Raw genomic sequence first — 13,278 nt, 5'->3', positions numbered from 1 at the left:
GAGGAGCAGAGAAAGTAGAGGGAAAGGCATCCACTGACACACGCTTCATGGGCCAAATGACCGAGAAGGTAGGTGGCAGTGCTGGGGTGGGCTTTGCCTGAGGGACAGAGTTTCAGGTGAGAGGAAAGCAGAAGGTGGTCAGTCCAAGAGAGAGGAGTGGGAGAGTGTTGGAGAGGGGGATGTCTGAGGAGATGAGAACATCCAAGGTGTGTCAGCAGAATGTGTCGGACCAGAGGGTAGAATGGAGGGAGAGAGAGTGAGTGTATCAGAGGTTGCGGAAGAGCCCAGAGGAGGGATTAGAAGCATCCAGGTGCATCTTGAGATCTCTGAAAAGGGAGAAGTTGAGAGGTAGAGGAGAGGTCAGCCCATTCTGAGAGGAAGAAGGCAACCTGGCTTGGTGGCCTGTAGAGGATGGCCACAGTCAGAGAGGCCAGGAGAGATTGAGAGCCTGCAGATCAGGCATTCAAAGGAGGAGTAAACATGCATAGGAATGGCAGAAGAAGGGACCCACTCCAGAAAGATCAGAGCAACTGGACCACCAGGTCGGTTGGTTCTGGGCTGCGAAATGATCTTGTAGCCATCAGGGAGGAGAGTGTCAGAACTTGTGACAGACCTGGCCGTGAGCCATGTCTCTGTGAGTGCGAGGACATCCAGGTCAAGTTCTTCGAGGAGGTGGCAGATGTCGGAGTGTTTGACAGCAGAGCAAGAGTTTAGAGTAGTGATGTGGAGCAGGTTGCCACATTTGAAAGACTTCCGGGGAGGGGTACAGGCTTGAGGTACACCCAGCAGAGGTGTTAGAGGGTCCTGAGAGTGGGCAGAGGTGTTAGCAGGAGGTGGCATAGTAGCCAGAGAGGCAGTGGAAGAAGGAGGTGGCAGATGAGCCAGAGAGGTGCTAGTAGGAGTAGTGGAGGAAGGAAGAAATTTGATAAGATGCAGGAGACGCCCATCAAAAAGGAGGAGATTGGGCTGATGGCCCTGGACAAAGATGGGGCCATTCAGATCTTGGAAGGAGGCCAAGAGGACCTCCCACCAGGTGCCATCACTAATGGGCGAGGAAGAAATAGGAGAGAGAGCAGAGACCATATGATGGGTCCATAGGTCTGGAGAGGGAACAACAAAGAGGATGTCGATTAGGGTCTGTCTGGAGGAAGCAGCGCTGATGTGGGTATAGCGATAGGAAGCTAGAGTTGGAGACCAGGATATCCCTCTTGAACTTTTTCCTACCAGACCTAGTGAGAGGGATAGGATAGGAGATGGAGTAGCAGTTTGAGAAGATGGGAGAGATTGAGAGCACCATAGAGGTGCAAGGAGGGAAGAAGGGAGGGTGAGGAAGGAAAGCAGAACAGCCCAAAGCCGAGTACCACAGGAGGCAACAGAGGGGAGGGTTCACAATAGAATGAGGCACACAGGAGGCAACAAGCAGGCAACCACAGGGAAACGCAGGAGCAGTGTGGACGGAAGACAGGGGCAGGGGGAAAGCGCACTGTAAACACACCCAGATTCGACTTTCCTAAAAAAGAGAGAAAAGGCATAGTTTCAACACAAACAGCAATGTAAAAAAACAGGAAGTTAGGAATCCCATTTATCCGGAGATTCCCTCCAGCACTCATTCTAGGGACTTAAAAAGACTGCAGAGACATACACAAAATAATTGTGTGACTTGCCCTCTGACCTCATTCACATTTTTCCTGCTGCATTCGGGATGGGCATCATAGGAGGTCCACAGAAGAACATACAAGACTTTTGCGTCACTTGCACTGATACCTCAGACGAGCCGCAATTGTATCAACAGATTTCCTATGGGGCTCCGCCTGGGAAGCAAAGCGAGTCACGGAAGTAGATACACATTTTCTGCGTGACTCGCCTAGATGTCTCTGGTGAGCTGTGGGTGCAGACAGGTATTTCCCAGCAAATTGGCTTGGCAACTCCAGGTTTGTCAACTCCATACATATAAAAGAAACACACACTACAATAGAAACACAATCTGCCTTACAACCGGAAATGAAGAAATGCAAATCAAAGATGGCTTAGTCCAGATTTCAAGATCTGTCAACTAGTCTGGGGAGGTTGGAACCTTGAGCCAATCAGAAACCCTCCCAACCCTCCCAATATTTACTACACAGTAATAACCAAAAGAATTACACATTGCACAACCTGTCTCCCCAGAACCAATATTCAGCTGTTCTTTACTTTTCTGCTCCTCTTCTCTGTCACCAAAACCAATGGGGGCAAAAAACTGAGGCAGATGTCAATTGGAGGAGCATTGTGGCTAGCAGTAGCACATCATGGAAAACTCCTATTACAAGAAAGCCACACATTGCAATACTTCAGATCAACTAGTAAATGGAATACCATGCACAGCGTGTAAATATAAAGACAATTTCAGGCTGCAGAAGTATGCATATATTATTTGGGGAGAAGGCAGATCTAATGTGGCAAAATTGGGCCTTTGTTTGTGCAGGTAGACTGGGAGGAGGTGCTGTCAGGGGCCAGTTGCAGTGTTTGGAGCCTCAAGCGATGGAATCAGGCCAGGAGTCAGTATACTAGATGAAAGTCCAGGGAGGGAAACAATGAGTGTATGTCTGTAATCAGGTATTCCTTTGTGGCCAAGGAGCGCATTGAGTGCTTACATTTGTCAAATAACCTCTGCTTTAACCGATAAGGCAGAATTGCATCTAGTGGGAAGTAGAGAAAAATCTGTATCACATCAGTAGCTGGCATCAGTGGTGGCTGCTTCCCCAATTGCCAGGTGGAAGGAAGCGGGAGAAGGGCATTTCAACATGTTAATAGACTCTGGGCCTTGATGTAGGAGGGATACAACTTTCTTTCGCCTTTGGCATTTAGGTTTCTTCAAAGCCACTCCGTGCAACCTGGTTACATGAATATGAGGAGCAACATGAGATTTCCTGATGGTAGGCCCCGAAAATCCTGTAGGGCAAACGCTTATATTAGCCTTGTCCTATAGAACTCAGAGCGCTGGAGTTATAATATGGGGATTCACTCATTGCAAGGCTTCAGAGGACACTTGGTGTCCATGGCACTGGCATTAGTCCTTAAGACTAGAACCTATGCGTTGTCCAGGTAGCATATTGGTCAACCACGGAGCACCATAAAAGGCCTCAGCACTCACCTTCTTCAATACTACAAAGTCATTCTGTGCTGCGGTTCGGGCCTGCAAGATTTCTTCCTACCTTCAAAAAGGCATGGGCGGCACCCCAAAAAAAGTGCTTTGTGGGGCGTGCATAGGACCAAACAATGGTCTGGCGCTAGGCACTCTATGTGGAGAGCGTAAGATTCACCCCAGTGAAGCGGCATGTACACTAGGTGAACTCTGAAATTCCCTGTCCATTAAGCATTGAACAAAGGCCAAGGATGACCCATGGTCACCAGTAACAGAAAGAAATAACAAAATAACGAAATAAGTAACAATTAAAAGAAGCCGGAAAAAAATGGGCTGCTGTACACAAATTGCATCCAGTCCCATCATGGTGGAGAAAAGGGTTGGCAGTCCAGAGGGTGGAGTTAACATGGAAGACCTGGGGCGGCTGCCAGCACACATTTGTGCAGGCTTCTTCCAAAGTTATATCTTTTGCTGTGCAAACTGCTCCAGTACCAATCATGTTGGGTTTGGCATCCCATAGAGTACAGAGGGCAGGGGTTGGGACATACATAGCAGTAACATTATTTCTAGGTCAGCAAAATATTTAAGGTTGAAACACCAAGATTCCATGATAGGGAGAGGTTAGAGAAGAACAGGAGACACGCATGTGCCCTGACAAACTATAGAACAGTATGAGCACCATTCCTGGAGCAGCCACGAGGCAGTTATTCTCACTTACTGTTTAGGGAGAGGGACACATGTATTAAAAAACATTTACAGTTTTCCACTCCACATCCTTATTACAATTACAAAAAGTTCATGCCCGAGTGATGTCTTAAATATGCAGACCTGGTTTTGGTTCAAGTTGAGCTCAATGGCTTGAAGCCCTGCCACTTCATCGGGTATACTTTGAATTTTGTTCTTGGACAGGTCCACCACGTTGAGTTGTCGGAGACTGAAGAGTTGGGCTGGTACAGTCCGAAACTGATTCCCAGAGAGACTCAGTGTCTTCAAGGCAGAGAGCTGCCCAAACTCTGCAGGTAAACGGGACAGCCGATTGTTGTTCAAGTGCAAGGTCTCTAGTTTTTTAAGTATGCACAACTCTGCAGGAAGTGCACCTGGTAAGAAAAGGAAACCATGAAAAGAACAAAGGCATTAAAATGATGGGTACGAAAAATGAAAAACACTCTCAAAATCAAACAATTTCAAAAACACAAGAACACTAAGGTCACTGCAGGTTCAAAGAACAATCGGGGTGGCAGCAGTTCTGCATCGGTTAAAAAAAAAACCAGTAGCAGCCTTAAAGCACAAAAACTGACTGCATAGTTCGAAGGAAAACAGATATGCTCCCATTTTCACTGCAATCATATTCACTGCAATGACTTTGCCAGAAAGCTCACATTTCCCCATGCCATGTGTTAGTAGGTCATCCCGTTCTGTTTTTTTCCTTGAAATCTGGGACTAGTCCTGAATTTAAAATGAGAAAATAAGAAAGAAAAGTTCCAAAATATAAAGAATAAAATCATGACTCCAAAATATACTCACACATTAGAAGGGGAAACTGGAGAGGTCAGCTTTGTGCTCGCAGAACCCGAAGGTCATTGCTACTTGAAGCGAATGCCGATTCTGTTATATCCGCTTTGCACATTAGTCCACACTTTTCCCTAGACCAGTTGAGTTTTTGTACTAGCCCATATATCAAGTTTGTTCCGAGATCAGTGTGCCAGGTGCCAGGCTCAAACCCTGTACCATCTCTTGGTACCTAGGCGCTGCCGTGTTGGGTCTGCAGAACTCCTCCTGGCCATAGGACAACATCAGAGGACTCAGTCCTCTAATGCAACCCCTTTAAGTGTGGTTTCTCCATCGGCTTGAAGTTTTTCTTCTCGATTTTGCATCAAAAACAAATATGGTTAAAAAACAAAGAACGACCCGATGACTCGAGCATTTGTGTCCTCATGTTTCGCTAACCATGTAAAGGGAGCATCATCAGTTAAGAGTTTAAACCATTGTCTGGTCATGCAGTATTTTAAGGTTTCGACATCCCATTTAACGATCAAACCTTCTAGCTCAACAACTGGATAAATTCCCCACCTTGTAATGTGCTGCCCCATAACCCAATTTTCTTGGAGTACCGCTCCTGAATCCACCTTAGAAGCATCCATTTAGAGAATGAATTTTTTTTATTTTTATTTAGCATGATAAAACAAAGGTCGGGTGGGGGTGTTGGGTTGGGGGGAGGTCAATGTAAAAGGTGACCAGGGACCAAAAAGACTGAAATACTGGTTAACAAAATAATTTCAAGTTCCATCTTGCTGCCAGGTACCAATACCACAATCAAATCGAGACTTTTTGTCTATGCTGCAATTTTGATCAAGTAATATGTAGATTGTAATCCTTGTTAGCACTGTATATTCTAGGACATTTGGCTAGTGCTGTCCCTTTAAGTGCTTTGACACTGGAAAGTCTAAAAAGGAAACCAAACGGAATACAGGAGCGCTCCACAACTCCAGCATGATTGGATCCCAGAGCAGACAGCAAACACTACATAGATTGCCTAATACGGGTTGGACAACAAACCCAATTATTGCCCATTTCCCTTTATATAATATTGCACCAACTTCCACTAGTATGATGTTTGGGGTGCTGTTGACCAATAACCTGTTCAAATGTGACAAACAAAATATCTGGCCGATAAGGCCATAAGGTCAGCAAAGTTCACTCCTCAGTGAGACATCGGAGAAACTATGAGGTGCATATGAAGAAACTGGTTTCAGATTATCCCAAATGAATTAGTTTGCAAACAACATTATAGGATACTTCAAGTTGTTCAAAAATGGCAAAACTATTGCAAGTCTTGAAAGTGGCTTGCTGCATAAATTTATACAAGGTAGGCCTGCACAGAGATAATTTAAGTAGTAAATGCTCAACAATGCTAGCATAGGGGCGTGGACAGAGGGCGTACGATGAGGACGTGATCCTTCGTCGCTCCCAGCCACATCCTGCACTCATCCTACCATTAAAAATATACGATAAGCCTGGAAAAAATACTGCAGCGACATACGAGACATCGCTGCACCGAGTCGGGACATTGCGGACCAGAATCGGTGCGGGATTCGGAAGATACGACTCCCGGCGCACACAGGCAGCAGACCACAGATGGTATCCAAGATGGCCGCCTAAGTATGTAGGAGACGGAGAGCGCGGCAACCCTGTCCCGCACCCAGCCTGAAGAGGGAATTGATCGAGCGCCTACCCTGTAGTTGTGGAGAGGAGACAACGGCTCGGAGCCAGCACACATCTGCCTTCCCTAGTGCCGAGCCATTCTGGCTGTGTGTCGCTGTATGAAATACTCCTCTCCGCACGCCCGAGAGTGGAGACCCCCAAAGCAGCGACGGAGCTGAGCTGTCAAGAGCGGGCACACGGAGTCCGGTGACCTAACAGCCTGGTAGCCAGAGGAAACCAACAAGGAGACACACCGTCATTCCCGCGGCGCCATCAGAGCGAGCAAAACCACCCCAGCCCTCCTGGAGAACCCAACGCGGTGCTAGGACCGGCCTGGACTGCTGCCGGGTCCTACAACACGGCTGCGAGCGCCCGAGCGACCCTCCCCACTGCAGCACCGACATGCGCACCCGCCTTGGGCCGCTAGGAGAGCCACTGCTGTAAGGAGAAGGGGAGGAGGGAGACAAGAGGTGGCGATAGCGAGAGCGGGCCCCGGCCTGCCCGCCTGGCACACAAGCACATAAAACACGGCTGTAAAGACCCGGTGGGCCTCAAAGATCCCTGTTGCGGCCCAGAACCATCGACTGAGGGAGGACCTGGGATAATCCGGAGAGGCCGCTGTCAGGATCCCATGGCATATTTCCACATTGTTAAAAAGACATTACACTAGAAAATGTTCATTTAAGAAATTTCATCATCACATATATATGTAAGAGTAATGGTTGAGTGATGTTTGAGTGTTAGTTCTGAATTTCACATCTTATTATTTACCTAAAATTCCTTAATGTTAAACTATGCAGGAGGTGCCTAATTTCCCAAGCCAAAATGGTGGCTCTGTTCCATAACTGTGATTGGAGGAATAGTGCTGTGAGGTAGCTTGGAACTTTCATCAAGATTCTAAACTGCCTTTCATTCCAGTTCCCATAGAAAAAGGTTGCAGATTTTATAGCTCCATAGATATTTAGTTTTAAGAAATTACAGAAATCCTTTTTAAGAAGATCTAAAGTGAAATACTACAGAAAGAAGAAGCCATCATTTAAATACAAGAATATTTACAGATGAAGCAAGCTAAGTTTTCAAAGTGAAAAGTTCATCTTTCTGACTGTACCCATTTAAGAGTTTTATAACAAAGAAACTGTTACTATCTGCATTTTGGTTTTTTAAAAGAACTATTAATTGCACTGTGCAAGTATTTGTGAAAGAATTATTTTGCGTTTTATTTTTTCTCATGACTTCGTGTTCGTATGTTATAGTATTGTGCAGTTTTAATTTTCGATTAGAGTTCAATATTTAGTGTTGTTTAGATCGATTTTGTTTTCGTTTGAGTCGCGCGTGGTATACTACATCTTTTGTAGTATTTTTCTCGTTACACGCGCGTCTCGTTCTTATTAGTGTAACAGTAAATTTTCTAGTTAGAGTAAAGGACCCGCTTGCGTCTGTTGCGTGCGTCCCGATAGTATTGTATTTCTTCCTGGTTTGACTTATTAGTGTTTACTAGTGACGTAGTTGTGACGTAGTTTTGAATTTCTGGAATTTCCGGTGTTTTCGTTTTCTTAATGCTGATTTATTACGGTGGAGTGCATTAACTTGTAGTCAGTTATTTCTTCGAGCGCGGTTCTATTTTTTTTTGCTTCGCGCCTCCAATTTTTCAACCCCGTTCTGTTTGCGCGTTACGTCGTGATCTTCAGACAAGTGTATTTTTGTTGAGAAACTTGAGAAGTCTACAGAATTGAACCAAAATACACACAGGTACATTTATTCCTCAAGGAGTACAAATAAATAAGAATGCTGGAAATTACTCTATAGAAGAACTTTAATTATTTCATGAACTTTATGAACTTTAATTGAACTAATTCGTCAAAGCAAATTCAACTCAGATTTTCAACATTTAAGTCAAGAAACTACCAAAAGATTTATGAACTTTGCAGTATTATAATAACATTTGAAGACTTTAAGAAAAGTATATTACTATAATTAATGCCTATCAGCCATCAAGCATAGGCAGCAGGTAAAAGAGAAAATAGTTTAAAATCTTATCAATAGAAGTAGACAATATTCAGTATAGAGTAAAATTAACCCATATATCCTTGTGTTTAGATTTTCACAGGCACAGCATACTGATGAAAATAAATCTATCCAGTCCCAGAGAATAACCATCTACTGAGTCTGAATATCTGGGAACCAGTGTGCCAGGAACCAGTGAGCCAGTGTCTTGAGAGCCAGTGAAGATCTGCATTTGTTATTTTATCCTCTATTCCCCTTTCCCCTTGGGTTTGCCGGTTTGGTAATTTTATTTATTAAGGATTGTTGAGCTGGCATACCAAGGGGGTCTGGTGGGCCAGCATCACTTCTGCAAGAAGATTCAAGACAGAGTCTGACAGAATGAAAGGCCCACGTATTTGAATCTTGCCTGAGTGATGATGGATCCAGAGTCAGAGTTGAGTTTGGGGGCCATAGGAAAAATGTTAATGGAGATTAAAGAAGAATTAAAGTTAGCAAAAAGTGAGACAATTAATTTAGGAGTTAGAATGGAAGAATTAAACAGTTATGTGCATAGGTCAGAGACTCCTGGAACCTCTAAGACAAAAGAAAAAATTGAAAAAGAACCACCAGTTTTGTATCCAGAGTTAGATGTTAAATGGCCAACATATGAAGTAGAAGAGAAAAAAGATAAGAAAGGCATCCATTTAACACCAGGAATACCTTTAGTATCCACTCCATTAGCGCCACCCGAAAGATTTAGTGGAGACCACAGAAAGTTAAAGACATTTTTAATGCAATGTGAATTACATTATTTGTGTAGACCGGAAGCATTTCCTACAGGAACAGCAAAGGTTGCATTTTTAATTTCCTATTTTACAGGAGAGGCATCAGCATGGTCAGTTCCTTTTGTAAAAAGAGGTGCAAGAGAACTTAGAGACTGGAACCTGTTTAAAGATGAATTCTGTAAAATGTTTGATAAAAGAACTTCATCTTTAAGTGTAGATGGAGAATTATTAGAGTTACGTCAAGGTAGCAGAGAATTGGTAGCCTGTATTCCACACTTTAGATCATTGGTGCAAGAGAGTGAGTGGCCAGAGGAGAAGAGAGCGTCCATCTTTTACAGAGGTTTAAGAGAGGAATTAAAAGATGCCTTAGCAACTATAGTAGCGAGACCTACAGTGTGTGAGGATTTAATTTCTTTAGTAATTCAGTTAGATCTACGATTATTGGAGCGTAGGTCAGAAAAGAGGAGCCATTTTTTCGAAAACAAAACTTGGAATAGGAGTGAACGACCCAAAGAAGAACAAAATGCTGGAAATAAGTACAATTGAGTGAAAATCAAATTCGAGGTCCTTTAACTAAAGAAGAAAAGGAGAGAAGACGCAAGGAGAAATTATGTCGTATTGTGGAGATGGAACACATTTTGTAGGAAGATGCCCACGTGCTCCTAAAAGACTTCCTCCATTTCCTGGAAAGGGACAAGTTGTAGCAAATACCATTCAGACTGCTATACCACATATCACTCTCAATGTATCCTTATATTGGGATGGTAAATTAAGATGTGGAGGTCCATGTGTGATTGATTGTGGAGCAACTGGAAATTTTATGGATTTGACTTTAGCAGAAAGATTGGGGGTGCCTGTAGTAATTAAGGGAACTCCTGAACAAGTGAGAGCGGTGGATGGTACACAATTAACATCTGGGTTAATTACAAAAATGACAAGTGTGTTAAGAATGAAGATTGGTGAAAAACATGGTGAGGAAATTGTGTTCGAGTTAATTGATGCACCACAACTACAAATAATCCTAGGAATGCCATGGTTAACTTTACATAATCCATATATTGATTGGGGAAGAAGAACAGTAGAGTTCAAGTCAGAAATTTGTAAAGAACAATGTTCTATGTCATTTCAAGAATGGGATCAGGAAGGAATTTCTGAAGTTCAAGGAATTTGTCTAGCTGCTGGAGTTATTAATGAACATGTGATAGGAGCTGTGTCTGGCTGTTTACCAGATTGTTATCAAGAGTTTAAGGATGTGTTTGATACTCAAGTAGCTAAGGAATTACCCCCACATCGTTCATTTGATTGTAGAATTGACCTTGAAGATGGAGCACCTATACCTTGTGGGAGGGTTTATCCATTGACAGAAAAAGAAAATGAACATTTAAAGGAATATATTGATGAAAATTTAGCCAATGGGTTTATTAGACATTCACAATCCCCAGCAGCTTCACCATTATTTTTCGTGCCCAAAAAAGACAAGACCTTGAGAACATGTATTGATTATAGGGCATTGAATAAGATCACAATAAAGAATAGATATCCATTACCTTTGATATCAGTTATGTTGGACAGAATTCAAGGAGCTAAAATATTCACCAAATTAGATCTAAGAGGAGCATATCATTTAGTAAGAGTGAGAGAGGGTGACGAATGGAAAACCGCATTCAGGACTAGATATGGATTGTTTGAGTACCAGGTAATGCCATTCGGTCTTTGCAATGCCCCTGCTGCATTTCAATTTTTCATTAATCAAGTTCTTCGAGAATATTTGGATGTGTTTGTTGTAGTATATATAGACGACATCTTAATATTCTCTAAAAAATTAAATTAACACATTGAACATGTTAAAAAGGTGTTGACTAAGTTAAGAGAAAATCAATTGTTTGCAAAACTTGAAAAAAAGTCAATTTCACACTGATAGAGTTGAATTTTTAGGTTTTGTTTTGTCTCCAGAAGGACTAGAGATGGATTCAGCTAAGGTGAAAGCTGTACGAGATTGGCCACAGCCAAATTCTGTAAAAGACTTACAAAGTTTTATTGGTTTTGCTAATTTTTACCGCAGATTTATACAAAATTTCTCACAGATTATTTCTCCTTTAACAAGATTGTTAAAGAAAGAAGTTAAATTTGAATGGAGTGAAGAAGCGGAGAAAGCATTTGATTTTTTGAAAGATTTGTTACTGGACCCATTCTATTACATCCTGATGTTGAACAACCTTTTTTCTTGGAAGCTGATGCTTCAGATTGTGCTATGGGTGCTGTGTTGTCACAACGTCATCGTGTTACAGGGCAGCTTCCTCCGGTAGCTTTCTTTTCTAAAAGATTCTCACCAGCTGAAAGAAACTATACGATTTCAGATCGCGAATTGTTAGCAATCAAGGCAGCTTTTGTTGAATGGAGACACTATCTATTGGGAGCTCGACACCGAGTCACTGTGTTGACAGACCATAGAAACGTAACTTTTCTTCGATCTGCAAGAACTTTAACACCAAGGCAATTACGCTGGTCGTTATTTTTTGCAGAATATGATTTTGTAATTTTGTTCAAACCTGGGCGTCAGAATGGAAAAGCAGATGCCTTGTCTAGGTGTTTGCCTGGGAGTTTGAAGAATGATCCTTGTATATCTATGCCTTTGCTTGCAGAAAATAATTTTGTCATTGCTGGGGTTGAAAAGGTTCAAAATTTTCATGAGTCAATTTTACAATCTTTTACTGACAAGGAACTGTTGGATTGGGCGGCAGAAGATTCTGAACGTCACATTATAGAAGGTTTACCATATGTTGGAAAGCAGTTGTATTTGCCTTTTGAAGAGTTGAGAATTGAAGCATTAAAGAATTGTCATGATTCCCCTTTGGCTGGTCTCCAGGAATTAAGAAAACTTTTGATCTTCTTCAAAGGGAATTTTGGTGGAAGGAAATGAGGGAAGATTCTGAGAATTATGTGAGAACTTGTGATGTTTGTATTCGTTCTAAGTCTGATCATCAGAAAGCTGCAGGATATTTAGTTCCACTCCCAGTTCCACCTCGTCCGTGGCATACGGTATCAATGGATTATATTGTGGATTTACCACCTGACAAGGGTTGTTCTACTATTCTTGTAGTTGTGGATGTGTTTTCTAAGGCTGGTCATTTTATCCCCATCAAGGGAGCGGCTACAGCGACATCTTTAGCTCAGGCCTTTCTGCAAAATGTTGTTAAATTGCATGGTTTACCTAATCAAGTAATTTCCAATAGAGGTTCTCAATTTGTCTCTAGATTTTGGAAAGCTTTTTGCAAAGAGTTGAAAATTGAGATTAATTTAACAACAAGTTATCATCCTGAGAGTAACGGCCAAACCGAGAGGGTGAATCAAGAGTTAGAGAAGTATATACGATGCTATCTTGGTGCAGGTCAGGGGTGGTTGGAATTACTTTGGTTGGCAGAATTTTGCTACAATAACGCTACTAAAGATTCAACTTCTATGTCCCCATTCTTTCTAAATCAGGGATTCCATCCACGATTTTTGAGAGGAGTGGTTTTGGATGAAATTGAGGTTCCAGATGTTGAAAGTAGGTTGATTGCTATGGAACAAAATTTAAAACATGCTGTTCAGGCTTTGAATAAGAGTAAACTTAATTACAAAAAATTTGCTGACAGAAAGCGTCGAAAAGAACCAAATTATCAGGTCGGAGACAAAGTATGGTTATCTACAAAGAATGTACCTTTGAAGGGGAGAAGTATATTTAGTCCACGATATATTGGACCATTCGAGATAGAAAAGGTTTATTCCCCAGTATCTGTGAAATTGAAGTTACCATCAGGATTAAAAATTCATCCAACCTTTCATGTAAAATTATTGAAAAAATTTAGGAATGATACCAGAATGCATGATGTTCCTGGTCCTGTGTTTTCTGAAGATGAGAATGAATTTGAAGTGCAAGCTATTTTAGATTCTAGAATTGTTCATGGTCAACTTCAATACTTGATTGATTGGAAGGGATATGGTCCTGAAGAGCGTTCGTGGGAGAAAGTTGAAAATGTACATGCACCTAGATTGGTAAAAAGATTTCATCATTTACATCCTGAAAAAGTTGGCCCTGGGTCAGGGCATTACGGAGGGGGTACTGTCAGGATCCCATGGCATATTTCCACATTGTTAAAAAGACATTACACTAGAAAATGTTCATTTAAGAAATTTCATCATCACATA

The 13,278-nt window shown here is 42.2% G+C and overlaps 2 protein-coding genes across 3 annotated transcripts in view; one reads left to right on the top strand and one right to left on the bottom strand.

Moving 5' to 3' along the window:
* Window positions 1-13,278, top strand: part of HAUS2 (HAUS augmin like complex subunit 2) — a 483,701-nt gene that overhangs the window by 72,421 nt on the left and 398,002 nt on the right. The gene's annotated exons all lie outside the window — the stretch shown is intronic.
* LRRC57 (leucine rich repeat containing 57) overlaps window positions 1-13,278 on the bottom strand; it is a 213,809-nt gene that overhangs the window by 67,724 nt on the left and 132,807 nt on the right. Inside the window, exon 4 of one of the 2 annotated variants that reach the window (XM_069638776.1) lies at window positions 3,950-4,218. In XM_069638776.1, the coding sequence (XP_069494877.1) occupies window positions 3,950-4,218 (269 nt within the window). Of the gene's footprint in view, window positions 1-3,949; window positions 4,219-13,278 lie in introns of those variants that run through there. The other variant, XM_069638775.1, reaches the window with a different exon arrangement.

This window comes from Ambystoma mexicanum, chromosome 14, assembly GCF_040938575.1.
Source record: "Ambystoma mexicanum isolate Mex_15411 chromosome 14, UKY_AmexF1_1, whole genome shotgun sequence".
NCBI lineage: Eukaryota > Metazoa > Chordata > Amphibia > Caudata > Ambystomatidae > Ambystoma > Ambystoma mexicanum.
The sequence above is the reverse complement of the archived record's forward strand: the minus strand, read 5'-3'. Positions and strand labels throughout refer to the sequence as shown.